The sequence below is a fragment of the Gracilinanus agilis genome, chromosome 4, assembly GCF_016433145.1.
Source record: "Gracilinanus agilis isolate LMUSP501 chromosome 4, AgileGrace, whole genome shotgun sequence".
Lineage (NCBI taxonomy): Eukaryota > Metazoa > Chordata > Mammalia > Didelphimorphia > Didelphidae > Gracilinanus > Gracilinanus agilis.
Window position 1 is genome coordinate 237,223,656 of NC_058133.1, and position 20,426 is coordinate 237,244,081.

Consider the following 20,426-nt stretch of genomic DNA (forward strand, 5'->3'; position numbering starts at 1 on the left):
GGAAGGAAGGAAGGAAGGAAGGAAGGAAGGAAGGAAGGAAGGAAGGAAGGAGGAAAGGAAGGAAGGAAGGAGGAAAGGAAGAGAGAGAAGGAAAAAACAAAAAAAGAGAGAAAGAAAGATTGCCCTTTAAAGTATTCTATAAGAGGAGACATATACACATATAAATATTCTTATGTGGAGAAATGTAATATCTCTACTTTAGCTTACCAGGTTTTCTTTGCCTTTGTGTGAACTGATTTCCATTTTGACTGCGGGAAGAATTTAGCTTTGTAAAATGAAAGCCACCTGACATTTTAGTTGGTGCCTGTTGTGCTAAGTTCCTTTAGAGTACTAGTAATTCGTTATTTCATAGTACTAATAATTTCATGCATCAGGCCCCCTAGAATAAATAGTTGAAATGTCTCTCCCATAAGTCTTTCTCCCCTCTTATCTTTCCATGACGTAGGATATTACCTTTCTTAGTGAGTTATATCATTGATTTGGGGGGTGGAGCTTTACAGATGTAAGACTTTTTTTGGTATTAAAGGTTCAATTACATCAACATTTATTATCAATGGGTATTAATTTGGGGGCCCAGGAATAGTTGGGTCATTGAAATGAGTGGCAATTATCTTTTCTTAGAAGATTTCTCCAGAGTAGGTGTTTTTCAGTAGTTAATTAAATGCCTAAGGGGAAGGGGGTGGAAAAGGAAACTGTATCTAAAAACAAAATATATACACATAAAACACACGGTATTTTTTGTGGATGGGGAAAGCACTGGCATCTGGGAAATGGGGAAAAGTTTCATGTAGTAAGTGGAATTTGAGCTAAGTGGTGATGGAAATCAGGAATTCTAAAAATTAGAGGAGTGCATTAAAGGAGAGACATCTTGTGCAAAAGCAGATTGGAGAAAGTGTTTCCTATGTGAGGTAAATAGTAAGGAGGTCAGGCTGAATCCAAGAGTGTGAGGCAGAGTAATGTATAATAAGAACCGAAAGGGAGATTAGAGCCAGTTTGTGAAAGTCTTTAAATGCAAAACAGAGGAATCGGCATTTAATCATAGAAGGAACAGGGAGTCATCTAAGCAGGGGAATGTGTGCTTTAGAAAAGCTTGTGCTTTAGAAAATCATTTTGGCAGCATGTGGAGGTTAGACTGTAGAGAGAGACTTGGACATCTAAATTTTGTTAGAAGAGGGAACACGAAGTTTAATATTGCTCACATTTTCTCTTAATGACAGAACTAAAGACACACAGAGGTTTGGTGACAATACAATATTTATACCTCAGGGACTGGAGATACCTGTTCACTGGCCCTTTGGCCAGTGTTCACATGTGAATCACAGGGATAATGGACTCTTTGGAATATTACCTATGTGCTAACTTGAGAGAAATTATTTTCCATGGGACCTGCAAACCAAATCCTTATCTTATCAAATTCCTATGGATCTCAGTCAAATAGCTAATTGCCTCCAAGTTTATTTAACCACAGTTCAAAGCCACTATTTGCTTTTAATTCTATTAAAGGCTCAGGCCATCAGCAACAGTCAGAAGTTGATTCACTGAACTAGGTAGGTTTGCCATATGCTTTGTTGCTGAACCCTGAGGACCACTGGACTGTTTGATCTGTCTTGCAGCTGAACCCTCCTATATGAGTTGTGTTCCCCATTAGCACAGTTTTGCAAGTAGTAGCTATTTGATTTTTTTTTTTGTTGATTTATTGATTTTCCTACTGGAATAAAGTAACTATAGTCATAGAATTGGATTGTTTGAAAGGACTTCAGAGACCATCTAGTCTAACCCTTAACTAAATAATGATCCTGTCTCTAATTGAAAGCTTCCAGTGGCCCCAGGATCATAGATCATGCTCTAGGGCAGGAGAAGTGGTGAAAAATTAGTTTTACCCTTTTAAGGTGGAAACCAAGATCACAGGATTTAAAGCTTTACCTTTTCCAACTTCTTCATTTTAAGAACTCCAGAACCAAATTAACAAGGAAATTGCAAAGTAGTATTTCACTTAGTGTAATTTTTTTTTCCCAGCAAGAAAAGTTGTTTTGGAACACTCAACTAATTTCTCCTTGCCCTGTCCAGGAACTGAGAGAGGAGGTGACTGAGAAGACAGAAGACTTCCATGTTAGAAGATCTCCATTAAAAGCCTAGTTCTGCTATTTACTAGTATATCATGTTGGATAAGCCAGGAAAACACTATGGTATAGTGCAGTGATTCCAAAAGTGGGCACCACCGCTCCCTTGTGGGTGCTGCAGCAATACAGGGAGACTGTGATGGCCACAGGTTCATTTGGGGGCAGTGAATAGTTTAGGTCAATAAATGGTTTCATAATTTCAAAGTTCAATGTTTCTAGTTTGCACCTTTCTTTACTATATTTTATGATGTAAAAGTGAAATTTGGGAGATGTCATCTTTAAGTATATATATATGTATTTTCTGGACACGGGGAAATTATCAAACTACATTTCCCGTGGTCCAACGGGTTTCTGGTTCCGGTTCTTTGGGCGTGGGGAGGCCTACATCTCCACGCAGAGAAGAGTTTAAATCTCCTGGGTTAGGAGGGAGTAGATCTTGGCCAGCAGACTCAGGAGGAGACAGGAGACAATTATGGCTAGGTGGCAAGTTTTGAATGCTTACAAGCGCGTGGTCTAATAACTTTATCTATCAGCATGGCTTTAATTAAAATACTAATTTATGTATTTATACCAGCCTTTATATTTTTTTATCCTTATAATGAAAAAGGTAGAAACATTAATACATATATCTTTCCTATTAATTGCTATTAAAATTTAAAAAAAAATTAATTTCCAGGAGGCACTAAGTAATATTTTTTCTGGAAAGGGGGTGGTAGGCCAAAAGTCAGAGGATCCCAAGTTCAAATCCTAGCTCTGTCATTTATAGAATCTTCCAATCTGAGAGTTGGAAAGGATCTCAAGGCTCATCTAGTCTAAAACATATGAGTTACTTACCTGCATGTCCTTGACAAGTTAGGGAGCCACACCTAGAGACAGGAGGTCCTGGGTTCAAATCTGACCTTGGATACTTCCTAGCTATATGACCCTGGGCAAGTCACTTTAACCCCAGTTGCCCAGCCTTGGAACTGATACTTAGTATAGATTGCAAGAGAAGATAAAGGAATTTTTTTAAAGAGGGGTTTTAACTAATGATTTCTAAGGTGCCTTTTAATTCTGTTTTTTGTTGATAACTGCACTCTGTCTCAGACTGCGAGAACTAATTCTCTTACTTTTCTGAGGTTCTCCTCTCTCTCTTTAGCCATCAGCCCCACGGAGAAAAGGTATTATAATTGGTTGATTTTCTGACTAACCTTGGGGCTAGTGCCCCAGCAAGATTTAGGGAGGGTGCAGTGCTGAGGTCTAGGTGACTATGGTTTCTTGTTGGTAGCACACTCATTTCCATATTTGTTTGTCATTCCCACTCTCATCCCAGTAGATAATACTTTGTGACAGCAAGTCAGATCTATGCTGAGCTTTACCAAATTAGATGGTTGTGAAGGAGTTCTGGGCTAAAGCTGAGGACAAAGAATGAAGCCAAGACATTAAAAGAAGAAACCAAGATCAGAGTAGAAGCAGGAAGATCTGAAGGGATTGGGAAGGGTCAGAGGACAGTCAGCAGCCATTGCTTCCTAGCCATTCACCCTTAGCACAGGAAATATGGAAAAAACCAGAGTTAAGGCTTCTAGGATTGGAATCCATAGTAAAATGTGGCCCAGTCAGAATCTGTTGGGTCCTAATTTTCTGCTGTGATTAATATATGCTCAGAGGGGACTGAACTAGTAGTATACAGACAGCTGTGTTGTTGCTGCTGGGAGTCATGACCTAGAGGTTTATTTGAAAACCTGCATAAACATCTTTTATACAAGGGAAAGTTTATGCTCTTTAGGCAAACAAGTTGTTGAAAATGATATATTATGAATGTGTTTGTTAAGTCTGTGAGTCACAAACTTTTCTTAAAACCCCAAGATCATTTTAATTGCTGAGATTACTCTGCCCAGGAAATAACCACTTGAGTCTCCTTCTGGCTTCCTTACTGCAAAAATCCAAACCTCCCTGGTGTGGTCTAGCTGCACCCCGCATCTTCCTCTGCCCCTGATTACACGACACTCTTTTCTCTGGACTGCCTGCTTTATCCCCTTCTATTTTGACTTCCACCCTGGGCTATATGTATATTGGGAGACAAAGTGCATAGCTGACCCTTCCTCTCTCCAGTCTACTTACAGGCAAAGGAAATGAAAAATCTAGAGATTGATCTAGACGATCTCTGGAAGAATCCCTTGCATATTATTTTCCTGGACCTGTAGTTTTCATTGATATAGAGAATTCCCCATGAAGAACTCCCTCTACCAATGCAGATGTGCAACTGTTCTGAAATTTATAGGCTTAGAAAGTCTCCTGGGGCACTGAGGGGTGCCCTGATTTGCCCAGGACCACACCATCAGTTTGTGTGATGGCAGGACTCAAATCCAGAACTTCCTGACTCTAAGGCTGATTCATTACATCACATTGTCTTTGCACAAAGTAGGCACTTAATGAATAGAGTTAAGAAAAGTAGCAGGATAGGAGATAAAGAAGTGAGGACATTTACAGAAGAGAATTGAGGAAGGATGCCAGTAGAGAAGAGTCACCAATATGGAAGATGAGAGAAAACTGAAGGTAATATGGAAGGGTGGAGGGAGACTACAGGAGATAAGGATTGGATGATCTATTATGTTGGTGTAACTAGGCAGTTAGTTGGGCTGCCCTTGATGTTTTTGGGGCAAAATGACTGTCACACTGGGGAGGCAGGAGAGGGCTCTAGAAAGAATAAACCCACAACTGGAATGTGTCTCTGTACAGTTTATTTTACATAGAATGACTCTAAGAATCTGAAGTGTATACACCAACTTGCAGAAAAATATAGAGAAATAGAGTTTAACTTCATGAAAATGCTTTATAATAATACGGAACAATTATATATAATAAATTTTCAGAATTAAAACCCTTTAAACATTTAATTCTTCAGCCTTAAAACACACTAATGCCATTATGGGAAGAAAAATGGGTTACAGGTTCCAAAGAGATTAGAGTTGCAACAGTGTTACTTATAAATTATATTACATCAATTATATTTACCAATCTATGAAGCCAAAGAGGATCGAAAGATATAGAATGTAAAGTAAATACTTTCATACCAGAATGAGTAATGCTGGCAGGAGACACAGCTTTTTAACTTTAAAAACATATAAAGTATTTAGCAAAAGTTACAGAAAACAGACCAAACAAGCAAGTGTATTTTGTTAGAAAATTCCACTTTGATACTGGAAAGCAGTATGTGTATGTCTCTGGGATGACTGCCTCTCATCCATCATTGATTCTGAGGGGAAGGAAGGTGTAGAATCACTGGAAAAAGGAAAGAGTTGCACCCTAAGGACACTGCCTCCTGCCAGCAGTTGTGAATGCTCAATTTACCCATTTTAGTTTATTGCTCCCCACTTCAGTTTCTTCCCATTTTAGTTTCTTGCTCCCCACTTGTGTCTGTAGCAAAATTTCCCCTTGGGATCTCAAAGGTTGGGAGTGGTGGTGTTGAGTTGGAGGGAAAAGGTGTCATGATCAGAGAAGAAATGTAGAACTACATATACTTAAGAGTTTAAGGAGGGATCCCAGAGGTCATCCAAACTGAATTTATTTAACAGAAAAAAACATTAGGGTTGGAGGGAGGATTCTTGGCAACAAAGATACCAGATACTGGTGAGGTGCATATTGTAAAATAATGGTAAGAGGAGCCTTCCAGACAGGACCCAGATGGTTTGTTCCAAATGCTCTAGTGGGCTGGAATAGGTGAAATTACTTGCTCCAAGAAAATATAGCAAATTAGGCTACTTTGCATCAAGGCATGCTTAGGCATCTCACTTTCCAATGCCCAACTAATTTAGACCACCCATATGTCCTTGAATTCTCCATTTCATGATCCTGGTATAATAATAGAAGAATCCCTTGAACCCAAGTTATTCAGGAGAAAAACTCAACACTCTCAAATATATTACAGGCTAGGTCAAAGAGAGACATTAGGCTAGCTACCCTAACCATGTCCCAACAAATAGCTCTCTACAGAAGCCCCTGAAAAGATCAACTGCTTCAACTCCCAAAGCCTAAGGAAGGATGGGGCATTTGCTTTGGTCCCATTATCTGAATTACTTGCCCTCAAATACATATGTTGTGATAGGAATGAGGTTCTTTACAGTATGCCTATGTAGACAGAGAGAGAATGCAGGAACTAAGTCAGAGGGAAAGTCCCCAAATTCTAACCCAAAACTCACCTGACTCCCTTTCCCTATGCACAGGTCTTCCTGATACTGAGTATATCAAATGTCCTTTGGAGATGTACTACGTTGTCTTCCAGAGATCACTTTTCACTAAAGCCTGAAAGTACAATATAGATGAATATAGGATAGAGGAATTTGGACTAGGCTAGGTCCGTGGGACAGGTCCTATTTGAGGGGTCTATTCTATTCCTGACAGCACTGAGATTATTATTCTGCCTCAATTTGAACCCTAAGAAGACTATAATTTTCAAGTTCTTCAAATTTCAAAAATGAAATTTCCTTTCCTAAGGATTATTTGGAAACTTTATGAAGAGTATGTCAGTTCAAAGATAGGGTGAAAGATCCCAGATATGGTCAGGCCATGTATAAAGAAACTGATATCAAATTGGAAATGGTGCAATAAAGAGATAGGCTTGTTAGGTTCAATTCCCCTTTGTATAGTTGAAGACAATAAGGATCACAGAGATGAAGTAACTTAATCAAAGTCACTCGACTTTTTCAAGGAAGTGGTTGGACTGGAATCCAGGTATTTTGATTTTAGTCCAAAGCTTTTCCTAGTAATCATGCTACTTTGGGTGGTTACCAAATACCTTTCAGTGATAGTAATATAAACATAGAGACCCCACTAGCTAGTCATTATAGCCTAAGTAGAAAGACATATTTAGCACTGTGAAACAAAAAAACCCAAACAAATTGGTTTTGGGTAAACCAGTGTTATAGGAATGTTTTATTTACTTAGTGTCTCTGACTCTATGGTGAGATGTAAATCCTCCTTTTCCTCAATCAGCTTATTTGTGAATCCATGTAAGTGTTGTTTATCTGTACCCTGATTTAGTTTACCTATCTTTTGATGGAGTTTGTCCCCTCAAGGGACTTATGAGATTAATAATTTGTTTAACTTTGTTCAATTTTTTATGACATTAAAGGAAGCATGGAATTCTAGATTTATCTTCTCCTTAACTTTTATGGCTTAATAGGAATGTATAAGATTGCAATATGTAAAATAATTATTTCTCTATCCCTCTGATATAATTTTGCCTAATGACTAAGAATCCTCATGATTGCTCAGGTTTTTTTCTGAGATCTGAACCTATGCTCAAGCATAATAATAAAACCGGTTTTGTCTTTATTGCATTGTGGTAAATAGATATTGGGCAGTAGTTGCTCACCATATGAACTCAGGGTGGAGATATTTCTCCCATAACACTAGAGATGGAAGTCCAAGAATAAAATATAACTCATAGGTTCTCCTGGCATTTGAAAATGAAGCATATTTAGAATCTGAATGGGAAGGGTAGAGATATTTGTGTAAATGAGCAGAAGAAGGCACCTATGTGGCTCAGTGGATTGAAAGCCAAACCTAGAGAAAGGAAGTCCTGGGTTCATATCTGGTCTCAGACACTTCCTAGCTGTATGACCTAGGACAAGCCACTTAACCCTATTGCCTGGCCCTTATGGTTCTTCTGTCTTGGAAACAATACAGTATTGATTCTAAGATGGAATGTAAGGGCTTTAAAAAAAAAAAAGAAAAAAATCAAACCGAAGATAGAGGACCAAAAACCAAACTCCAAAGCAAGTCATTCCTTTAGAGAAACTAGGTATGGCATTTTCCTTCCTTGGAACAAGAGTGTTGGAGAAGTATGACTGACAACATGCACAGTGACCTTATCTTTCTTAAATGCTGACATAGTAAGTTGATATAGCTCTTAAAGTACTTTGCTTTAATTGCACTCTTTAATGTGCAAATTAATTAACTAGGGTCCTAGTTATATTATTATAGTGAAGGCTACTCACATATTTGAAATAAAATAGGCTCATTCATTAAGAATCATTGAGGCCAGCCTGGACTTTCAATAATGGACTCCTGCTCAGTCAGTGCTTTCACTTGCTGATAATGCTAATTAGGCATTTGACCTTAATTTTTAAAAGCATTTATTTTTTAAAATATAAAAGTGAAGAAAACAAATTCCTGAATTTAGTAATTGTTAATACTTGCTTCCCCTACTAACCAATGTTTTATTTTTAGCCCTATCAAGTAAGTGGCAAGAGCCCAATAGATAAAACTATGGAGATATAAAGCATTAATCAGTTATTGGAATCTTATATTGTCTCAGAATCTAAATTCTTAGAAAACAACACTTTACCCTTTTTCCTGCTCCCCTCACTTATTTACATTGTCAGTTTATTCTGGGGATTTTAAAATCCTGATTATGAGTAGTTAAGCAAAGAGAATTATTCTTTTATCATAGGTGGATATAGGGCTAGTTTGCTTCTGAAGGAGCGGAAAATCAAGGGGAGAGTTGCTATGGCAACAGAATGTTCATGCTGAATGCCAGTGGCTTTGCTGGGGATTTTATTGTTTTTTTTGTTTTTTTTTTTTTGATGTGAAATATATCAATGTTCACTATGTTCCAGAGAGAAGCTTTTGGAAATTTTTTTTTTATCATCTGGGTAAGAAAGATCTGGGTACACAACAGGTACTCAGTGAACCCTTGACCTATTTGGTATGCAAAAGCTCATGAATTACCCTGTGACAGCTCCATGGAGTTTTAGTTATTCATGTCCCTTGAACACTCCACCTTCATCTGATTCTAATAAGCTAGGTTCCTTCTATTTACCCAACTTCTAAATACTTCAAAATGACCCATGATGGAAATAGTCTCCAACGATGTGGATAGCAACCTATTGATACTGTGATATCAAATAAAACATTTTAAGTAGTTAATGAACATTTAGATCCCCAATTCCAAGAAATCTAATTTGCTCATCCTGATCGAAGAAGTAGACACTAAAACTTGGATAATAAATTGCAGGCAGAATGAATGAGACTATCATTTTTTTGGAATGGCTATTTTATTGGTCTGGAAAGGAATGGTTGAGTTCAGCTACCAAGATCTAAATCCAAATTACTCTATCACAAGCTGTTGTGGCTTTTTTAGGAAGCAAAGAAGAGCTTTCTCTGTGATGGTACACAAATGACTGACCAGTAAGAAGTGGAAAAGAAGAAAAGGTGTACTGATCTCATACTGGAGGAAGAAAGAATTTAGGTTCCCTACAATGAAAGATCAACTCATTGGAATAATAAAGTATCACTTAACCTTTGCTTAGAACTTGAAAAACCACATAAACATTCATTTGCTGAACCAAAGATGATTCTTCAACCCTCTCAATCCTGTCCCTCCACTACACTTACCTCTAATTTTGTAAAAGAAACCAAAGAACTACAATTATGCGAGAAATAACTGAATATCACTTGACAGCCTCAATCTAATCACCCATTCTCCAAATCTATGTAGAACATCAGACCACAATGATATTTCTTCATACTGCCAGTTCCAAAAATTGACTTCTTCCTTAGGATTTTAATTCTAGTAAAAAAAAAGAGAGACTGGGGGCAGCTAGCTGACTCAGTGGATTGAGAGCCAAGCCCTGAGATGGGAAGGTCCTGGGTTCAAATCTGACCTCAGATACTTAGCTCGTGATCCTCGATAAGTCACTTAACCTCCATTGTCTAGTTCTTACCACCCTTATGCCTTAGAACCAATACACAGTATTGATCCTAAGATGGAAGATAAGGGTTACTAAAAAAAAAAAAAAAAAAAAAGTATCTCCCTTCTTCTTAGTTAAGTACCTTAGCTTAGTAACTTAGCCATCTTTCCAAAAAAAAAAAAAAAAAAAAAAAAAAGAGCAAGAGGAATTAGATGCTCATGTAAGCTGTACAGAAAGATTCACAAAAAACTAGTGAAATATTATGGCAGTCTGAAAATCCCCCCAATCAAAATCTTCTAATCCTGCCCTTGTCTGAGGTGGGTGGATACCATTTAAGTACTAATTTCACAGATGCAAATTTAAAGTCATAACCAAGGGAGAGAAAATGTAGGCAGTCCTTAGTTCTAATCCTAGATCTACCTATATTCTTTAGGCTTCAGAAGAACATCACCATGGAGTGGGAGGAGAACTGCATATTTACTGCCTGGACAAGTCCCTTGATCTCCCTGGTCTCTAGTTTCTTTATTTGTAAAAAGAGGGGATTGGACTAGATAACTTCTGAGGCTTTTTTCAAGCTCTAGATTTTTGATCCTATGGTAGAGACTATATGATTACCAAAGATCCTTCCAACTCCAAAGCCTATGAAATCTAATGTATGAGCAATAAGATTTAATGGGTAAATTCCCTTCCTTAAATTTAAATTCCCCCCATCCTTTCTCACTCTAACAGACATGCATGCGCACTCACACACACACACACACACACACACACACACACACACACACACACANTGCATGCGCACACACACACACACACACACACACACACACACACACACACACACACAGGATTTAAGAGGGCTTTGAGGGACTAGTTTTTAGGGCTGCTGCTGTAGGAGAGATATGGAACATAAAATTGAGGGAAAAGGCATTTAAGGTAGAAGGAAGCAATGACAAAAGCATTCTAATCAATCCTTGGCCTTCTGGTTTTGGTTTGCTGTGAACTAGTTCACAGAACCGAAGGTCAAGAATGGATACCAGCTAAAACAAGAAAAAGAAACTTTGTATAGTACCAATGAAAGTGGAAGGGATAGGGAGAAGCAGCCAGAGAATGATAAGAGTTGGAACAGTTAGAATTTATCACCAGAAAGTCATAATGGGAGAGCCATGTCCTCTATTAAGGAAATTAGTGAGATCTGGGCAAATTCCACAGATTCCAAAGAGATATTCTCCACTGATAGGAAACTTTGAAGGATATTGTTACCAAAGACTTGAGTTGGAAAATTATACCAGGTACCTAGGAAGATGGCACAGGCTGGTAGGGGCAGCTAGGTGGCTCAGTAGAAAGATAGCCAAGCTTGAAGATGGGAAGTTCTGGGTTCAAATCTGACCTCAGAAACTTCCTAGCTGTGTGACCCTGAGCAAGTCACTTAACTTTAACATTGCTTAGCCTTACTGCTCTTTTGATGAAAGTAAGGGTTGAAAAAAATAAAAAGAAAAATCTTTTGGGATGGCCAAGGTGACCAAGGGCATGATTATGGGAGGAAGCCAAATATAGGATTCCTATCCCATCTTAAAACCAAGATCCTGGGTCTTGATGCTTAAAAATGCTCAATCACTTTGATGTAAATAGAGAGAACAGATACTAGATAAAAACAATAAATGGAAATGATGATGTGAAGGAGAAGGATCCAGGTAATTGATAGCCTGCTTTAAGTGACCCCTGAGATGAGGTGAGATCCACTCCTAAACCACTGAAATGAGCAGAATGAGACATTGAAAAGTAAGGACTTCCAAAAAGCTTCATATGATGAGACTTAGCCTTTAAAAAAAAAAAACTGTCTTAAACTGTTGACTTGATATTTCCCAAAACAATAGAGGATGATGACATAGGTCCAAAGATTCAAGAAGCCCTATCTATGCAGAAAGAAAAACAAGACAAATCAAAACAAAAACACCCACTGCAAATGGGAAGGGAAAATTGGGGCCAATTTCTAATGAGGTAGTTCCACCATTATTATTTCAGGTTTTAAAAGAAGGGCAGGGTCAGTTTTGTGATGAGAGAAGCAAGTGCTCATTTCCAGGAATCCCTCATAGGTTCAGATAGATGATTCTATGGTGAAATGTTTCAGATGCCAAAGAGAAAAGCTTTAAGTATCAGATAGATCAAAAACAAAGGACTTGGATGGATGTAGAAGGGATATTCTAGCTATGGGGGTATCTCCCTTTCCAGCCCAATTCATTTTGGTGTTCATTTTGGAGAAAGAAGTTAACAACTTTTCCTTAGTCCTTAGATTCCATGGAGAGGAGGAGCTTCTTCTAGGCTTGCTGAGAGCTAAGCCCTGGTGACCCCTCAAGAATCACAAGTATGTTATACAACTGGGTCTTTAAAGCATGTCACATGAGTAAAAACAGAGCACTGCCATATTCCAGAAAGTGAATTTTTCAGTTTGCTCTCAGAACAGCACAGGATGGGGAGCTGGGGAGTTTAGTGATGGTATTAAAGGCAAGGGTATCTTTGTCTATCTTCTGAATCTGGAGTGGGGAATGGAGACACTCCAGCTACTTCACCAAACAGAACAATGGGTAGAATGGTAGCATAAACCCTTCCCGGCTTGACAATGGGCTCCCAAAGAGAGAACCCCATTTCTGAGTGGGATCCTAAAACCCCAACAATAAACCCATTCAAAGAATGACTTATTCAGTCTAGATTTCCATATCCACAGGTCGGATATCTCCAGTTTTGTGTTCTTTTACCCACAGCTCTCTGTCTTTAGCAGGATCCACTTTCCGAAGGAGTTGATCCACAGGTTCTACTGTCTAAAGAGGACATAGAGAAAAGGACAGTTAGAGGTCAGGTCAGATGTGAGGAGAAGAAGCTAGTTATCTGTTTCCTATTAGGAGCCTGTTGTAGTAAAAAGAATGTTGGAATTGGAAGATTAGGGTTCAAATTTCACCTCTAGTGTATATTAGCTGTGTGACTGAACAAGTATCACCTCCCTTCTCTGAATCTCAGTTAATATACAAATATATTTAAAATGTTTACCTTCCATCTCAGAATCAAAACTATTACTTCCAACTTAGAGTGGTAAAGGTTAGACTTTAACAGGGTCACATAGGAAGTGCCACCTAGCTGTCTTTAGTTACTTCATTTATAAAATAGTTTCTAGGCTTGTTCAATTGCTTTCAATCATGTCTAATGTGACCCCATTAAGGTTTTCTTGGCAAAGATACTGGAGGGGTTTGCCATTTCTTTCTCCAGCTCATTTTATGATGAGGAAACTGAAGCCAACATGGGTTAAGTGACTTGTCCAGAGTTACACAGCTGGGAAGTGTCTGAAGTCAGATTTGAATTTAGGAAGATGAGTATTCCTGTCTCCAGGTCCAGGACTCAATAGAACTATGCCATCTAGTTGCTCCTCAATACTTATACAACATGAAAAGTAGGGGGAAAATGCTTTGTAAAACTTAAGGTGCTAGGAAAATATAATGATTAAGATTCAACTGAACCAGATCCACCCCACCACAATAGCGCTCTAATAAAATATTCTGAGACCTCAAGGGAAAGCACTATTTTGAGGAGCGGAAAGAAAACTGGGAAAATAGTCAGAAGGACTGGCTGTGGGACCTCCAGTAAGTCATTTCTTCTCCCTGGGCTTCAATTTCCTCCTTGAAATGAGAGGGCTGTATTGAGGTTCCTCCCATCTCTAGTTTTTTGTGAATCTATGAACGTAATTACCAAGCTTTTAGGAAATGCTATAAAAATAATGAGGTTATATTGGTTTTCTGTTGTAAAAGGAAATAGATTAAGGTGATACTATATACTTTAGCAAAGGTTCCTATCTCACTGCCTCCTGATTTTATTTTATTTTATTTATTTATTTATTTTAAACCCTTAACTTCTGTGTATTGACTTATAGGTGGAAGAGTGGTAAGGGTAGGCAATGGGGGTCAAGTGACTTGCCCAGGGTCACACAGCTGGGAAGTGTCTGAGGCCGGATTTGAACCTAGGACCTCCTGTCTCTAGGCCTGACTCAATCCACTGAGCTACCCAGCTGCCCCTGCCTCCTGATTTTGATGTGGTAGAGTATAGTTAGGCCCACCTAAAATGTCTCTGGAAGAAAATAGCTGCTAATTTCTTGTAAGACATGGAACTTGTATCTGCCAATGGTAGTTGTCTAGCTATTAATACATTGATGCTTTAATCTGTCCATGTTCAAAGTCGATCAATGTCCTAGTTCTTTGGTATCCAAATTTCTCTAGTTTTTGAGTCCCACTGAGGTTCCCTGACTAGCATCCTATTAGACTTCTTCCCAATATTGTACTTTATAGTGTAAAACTTCAGCTATCAAAGCCTTGATTGTCTATTCAGTTTAGCTCTAGGGATCCTGCCTGTTCTATCTGAAAGAGGAGGGCTGGTAACACATTTTAAGAACAATGGCTTTGCCTACACAAATTCAGATTCAAAGCTGCCCCCACTGCTTTTGCATTAATTTCCAATTCTCTCCTTCCTTGATTTGGAGGAATAAAAGGGAAGTATTAAATAAATGTTTTGGGACTTGATTGCATAGTTAGATGATTTGTCTTGGCAGCCTATGTAAGGACTGTGTTCTGTACCCAAATGAATAGCCATAATGGTCACTATAATTAAACATCTGAGGGGCAGCTAGGTAGCTCAATGAACAGAGAGCCAGGCCAGGATGTGAGAGGTTGTGGGTTTATATCTGGCCTCCGACATGTCCTGACTATGTGACCCTGGGCAAGTCACTTAATTCCAGTTGCCTAGCCTTTACTGCTCTGCTGATACCTAGAACTTGGAAATGATACTTAGACAAATAGTAAGGGTTTAAAAAAAAAATTGGACATCTAAGTGGAGCATCCCTCAGAAGAACACAAATATCATATATAGAATGAAAACTTTCTTCTGATCTTTCTTCTGACCATTAGATTGTTGAGCTCCTTGAGAACAAAGGATTTTTTTGGGGGGGCCCTTTTTTTGTATCCCCTATGTTTAATATACTTCCTGGTTATAGTTTAGTTGTTTCAGTCATATCTGACTTTTTGTGATGCTATATGGGGTTTTCTTGGCAAAGATATGGGAGGGGTTTGTTAGTTCTTCTCCAGCTCATTTTACAGATGAGGAAACTGATGCAAACGGGGTTAAATGACTTGCCTAGGGGCATATTTGAATTCATATTTGAACTCTGGTCTTCCTAATTCAAATTTAATAAGTGGTAGGTGACTGAGTGACTAGCATTGGACCAGAGTGTGGAGCTGTGTTTCTTATCTCTTATCTAAAATACTGATAGTGAAAGTGATGATACACACATCAGGCTTGCTTCTGGTCAGAAAGGAGTCTCTCAGTCTGTTCAGGTGGCAGATTGCAGGTCAGTAGAGACCTGTATTCTTAGTCTTGGTTCTGAGACTATGAAAAAAAAAATCTCTTTTCTCTAGGCCTGTTGCCTGTCTAAAATGAAGATAATATTTGCCCGACTTTCTTCACTGGGTTGTTTGGAAAGTGCTTTATAGCTTTATTTCCACTATATATTACAGAAGTGGAAGTGATTTCCAAGAGCCCCATTATATGAGCTGACAATGGCTTCTGGGAAAATTTAGAAGATTATACTTTCTTAGGTGAACCTACAGGATTATGGATTTGGAGCGGGAAGGAATTTTTGAGACTATAATACAACTAATGAGGAAACCGAGACCCAGAGAGTTAATGACTTGTCCTAGGTCACACATGCAATAAAAATTGTCAAGAATTGTCAAGAATAAGTCAAACCTCTGACTCCAAAGTCAGTACTCTTTTCATTGCACCATGTTGGGTTCTACCTATTTCTTACACTAAAAGCTGATGCGTTTGCTGACGACTCATCTGATCTTTGGATCCTAAGTGCACTGATCCTGTTTCTAATGCCTCTCCTATTTACTAGATTATAGCAATCTAGAGGTTAGGAACTCACACTTTGGTTGAACATGTCTGTCTCATGCCGCAGCTGTGTGTATTGGCACAGATGTTGTCGAATCATCTCTACCCGTTCCACCTCCAGTCTCTCGAGTTCCTGTAGGAGAAGAGAAGGTTTCTGGTGTCTCTGAGCATTTTCCTTTGTACTTTAACCATTTCAGTGGAGGCTGGTCTCAGTATCAGCCCCATGACACTAAATATTGGGAGTATTTGCCAAATTCTTGAACCTAAACATATTCTTATTGAGATCTTGGATTCAAGAAGTTTTGTGAGATTCTGTAGTTGGGCCTATTCCAATGCTACCTAGCTGAGAAGGAAATATAAGTCTCTGATCTCCTAATCCATCAAAGCTATTCTGACATTATTTTTCACTGCTCTCTAGTTCCTTGTCCCTTGGAAGCTCTCCCATTGCCTATGCTTTCCACTTTGAACAACCAAGTTTTTGAATATCACTTGGGAAAATCACAACACTGTGTGACCACAAATTCATGCTATCTAATCTCATTGCTTCATGGAAAAAAGCTTATATTCCTCCTTGATTGACTGGCCAGGACTGTACCTCATCAGTCATTTATATTGATTCTCTTTCTTCCCAATCTCTTAGTAGATACCGATTCCTTCTCTTGCAACTATGAAGGAAACATGCTCAGGTCCTGCCCTTCTTTAAGAAACCCTTTATACCTGACTATCACCTCAAAAGAATCCTTCTATTGCCAATCTTGTAGAAAGAATACTCTACATTTGATATTTCTATATTAAGAATTCTATATTAAGTATTCTATATTAAGAAACATCTGTTTCTTAATCTTTTACAATCTGATTTTGTCTAATAAAATTTCTGTCTCCAAAATTACCTTACTACTGGTCTCTTAAATGATCAGAAAATTGGTCTTTTCTCAGTCCTCTCTTTAGCTTTTGATATGGCTTGACCATACATTCCTCCTGGACACTTTCCACTCCCCTGGCTTCCAAGATATTGCTCTTTTCTCTCTCACCTTGTCTTCTTCAGAGACTCATTTTGTGGGTGTTCTTTTCCTCTCTCCCTCTCTCCCCATCCCTCTCCAAGAGATTTCATAAATCCCCATGGGTTCAAGTTAATATAATAACTCTAGCATCCATTCCCTTTCTTCCCACTTAGTATCACTGCCTCAGTAATTCTCCCCACCTCTCACCCAACTTTTATTCTCTATCTACTATAATAATCTAATTGGTTTCCCTGTTCCTATTCTCTTTCCTCACTAATCACTTTCTAATACTATGAAAGTAATATTCCTAAAGCATAGGGCTGATCATGCTAAAAAAATTTTTCATGACTCCCCATTGCAAACATTGAACCTGGTATTTAAGATCCTGCACAATCTGGCTTTCATAATATGCCATTTCTATGTTTCACTCAAACTGCCTAGTTCTTCCCTGAACTTTATCTCCCATTCTAAGCATTGACACAGCCTGGGCCTGGAGAGTACTTGTCTCCAGAATAATTTTTAAGCATAGGAACACAAGATTTAAAGGTGGAAGGCATTTTAGAGGTCACCTACTACAATTTCTTTACTTTTTAAATGAGGAAATTAAGGCCCAGAAAGGACTTGCCCAAAGTCACAATAGGATTTGAACCTAAATCCTCTGACTTCATAGTCTTCAAGGTTAATTCATATGCCATTTCTTCCAAGAAGTCATCCTTGTTCCCTCAATAATTTGTGTTTTTCCTTCTTCAATTTCTCTTGTACAACACAATTTTTTAAACCTTTACCTTTCCATCTTAGAATCAATACCATGTATTGCATCTAAAGAAGATCAGTAAGGGCTAGGCAATAGGGCTTAATTGACTTGCCTAGGGTCACACAGCTAATGAGTTTAGATTTGTGCTCAGGGCCCTCCTGTTATCTCTGGGCCAGGCTCTCTTTTGAGTCACCTAGCTGCTGCCATAACACCTAATTTGTATACATGATATATATTCCCAGGAAAATATGCACAGGACAGACTCTATTTCATTTTTATCTTTGACTACCAGGACATCTTACAAACAAAAGATAGTTAAAAACATCTTTCTTTTTCTTTATTTAACATTTTAAAAATGAACTTAATTGAGGCAGTACTCAAAAGCCTCAGTTTGTCTTAGGGAATGGTTGAACTGTGGGAGATCCCTAAGAGATTTCTGGGTAGCTCCTTATTTTGGGAATTGGAGGTGGAGGGGTATTGTCTCATCAGGATTCATGCAGTTCAGTGTACAACTAGGGCATTACCTAAGTGATTAACTAGGGGTGGGGGAGAGTCAGCCAGGGAATTAGTTAGGAGATTAACTGGGAGAAAACTAGGCCATTATCCCAGGTGGAGGCTTCTAATCTTCTCTGGCTGACTAACACTTTGAGAGGATAGGACAGCTGGGTTAATAATGGACAATTTTTGTAAGGTGTGACCATGAGATCTCAGCATCAGCATCATAAATATGTCCTTTCAAAATGATATGACATGAAGTCTATTTCACTGTGCCAACACTATTACTAACTAATCTTCCTCACAACACCACACACGGAAAGTAGATATCCAAGTGCTGCAAGAAAGAAATCAGGGAAGCATCATGGGTGGAGTGGTGGAGGGAGTGTACTCCTCAGGATGGTCAAATTTAAATAATTCAAGTCCTTTTCAAGTAGGAAGTAAGTACTGTATATCATTATTGTATAGCTGTTAATGTTAGAAAATTCTCTAAGTAACAGCTAATCCACTTGCTTTCTTGTTCTTAAAAGACCTTTTTCCATCCTGGGGCTAGAGGTCCATTAGAACCACTCCTTTGCCTTGCCTGGGGCAAGAATATGGCATTCAGTCACTTTATTCCTTGCCTGTAAAAATTCTCTTTAGTGCCAAGATAGAATTGCCAGGAGGTAGTCTAGGAAGTTATTCTTACACTTCTGAGGACCATTGGGAGGTGATATGAATTTGAGCCAGTCACTGGAGAAAAGGGGAAGTAAGAAAAGATTCTTTAAAAAAAATTATAGGTTTTAAGGACATGTGAAATCATGCTCTTGGGTGGTTTTATTGAACTATTTTGGAGTAATCTGATTCAATAGGGAAGAGGTTTGGGGATCTGGGGAGAAGCACTTGTATCAAAACAAAAATATATAAATAAATTAAAAATAAAAAGTAAGGACTTAGTGGGAAAAAAACCCCCACTGGGTTTAAACTGAAAAAATGTGAGTTCAAATGCTGGCTCTGCTATTCACTACCTTATGACTTTAGGCAAGTCGGGTTAATTAGCTGATCATTAAGGATTCCTTTTAGTTCTAAATCTTGTGCTCATTTGGTAGAAAAAGATTTGTAGATTTGTAAAAATTTTTCTTGGGCTAACAGCTAGATTAGGGGATTCTACAGAAAAGGACAAATGACTTTACATCTAGACTGACAGCTTAGATTCTATTATAGTAAATGAAGTTCCAGTTCAAAGGGGTTAGGCCCCTTTACTATTCTGCTTAGAACTCCCCTGAACTCCTGTAGGATGGAGCCTGTAGCACAGGCCACATCACCCTTCACAGCAGAGTATGTCGCCTATCCCTGCAGGGAGTTTGGAGGGCAGTCACAGATTCTTACCAAGGTGGTTGTCACCATCTCTTCAAACCATTTAGACTGGGCCTGATTATAGAGATCCACACAGCGCATCAGATCATCTCCTGAAAACACAGAAGGAACAAGGTTATTTTCCCTCCATTCAGGGTGGACACAATTATCTCCCCCCCTTCCCATTTTCATGGCTATCTTTTCTCCTCTTTCTCTGGTTATTTATATAGTGGAGACTAAGAGTTAAGATGACAGGAGACTATTAGAGTCAAGTAATCCAACATACATATTGGTACTTAGCACTAAATATTAGGGATTAAAATTATTACATTAAATTTACTAAATTAAAATTACTAAAATTTACTGACATGAAACCATAGCATCCCTCATTAAGTGAACTTTTTAACAACTTCCAGGCCTACCAACCTTGTTCAGTTGTTCAATAATTGTTCCTTGACCCATTTAAGTAAATTGTTCCTTGGTTCAGTTGGGTAAAGTACTATGTTAATGTGAACCAAGATAAAGGCTTCAAATTAGATTTGTTCTATTCTGATATTCTACTCATCATGAAGATGCTTAGACTAATTTCCATTACAGAAAACTCAAGGAATAGGTCTATTACTCTTGGGCTACCTTAAATCTCATTCATGATATAGTGAAGAGAACACTAGAGTTGAAAATTTCACATTTAAACACTGGATAAGTGATTGGCCACCTGTGTAACTATATACAAGTCACTTAACATATTTAAGCTTCACTTTCCTCATCTGCAAAATGAGAATATTGTATAAGATGATCTTCAAAGTCTTTTCCAGTTCAAAATCCTGTGATCTGATATAATATTATGGCTCCTCAAGTTTCTAGGACTTTGGGGATGCTATGGAATAGCATCATGAAGGGCATGGAACTAGACCCTACTGAAAAAAAGGAAGAAGACTCAGATCTTCTCAGTTCTAGTGGTTCTGACAACTCATGAAAGCAATTACCACTTGGCAACTTGTGGCACATTATTGTGATTACCTAGGGTTAATGAACAGAAATTTTAGAGTTAGAAGGGAACTTGGAGATCCAACTCTCTTATTTTGCAGATCATAAATTTAGATATCTGGAATATGTT

General features: G+C 38.3%; 1 protein-coding gene across 1 annotated transcript in view; it reads right to left on the bottom strand.

Annotated features, from left to right (window-relative positions):
* Positions 1-12,498: 12,498 nt before the first annotated feature.
* The window catches only part of GAS7 (growth arrest specific 7), a 306,684-nt gene continuing 298,756 nt past the window's right edge, over positions 12,499-20,426 (bottom strand). The window contains exons 12-14 of the mRNA XM_044676359.1: positions 19,343-19,422; positions 15,759-15,857; positions 12,499-12,612 (exon numbers count right to left, since the gene is read on the bottom strand). Of these exons, the coding sequence (XP_044532294.1) occupies positions 12,499-12,612; positions 15,759-15,857; positions 19,343-19,422 (293 nt within the window). The remainder of the gene's footprint in view (positions 12,613-15,758; positions 15,858-19,342; positions 19,423-20,426) is intronic.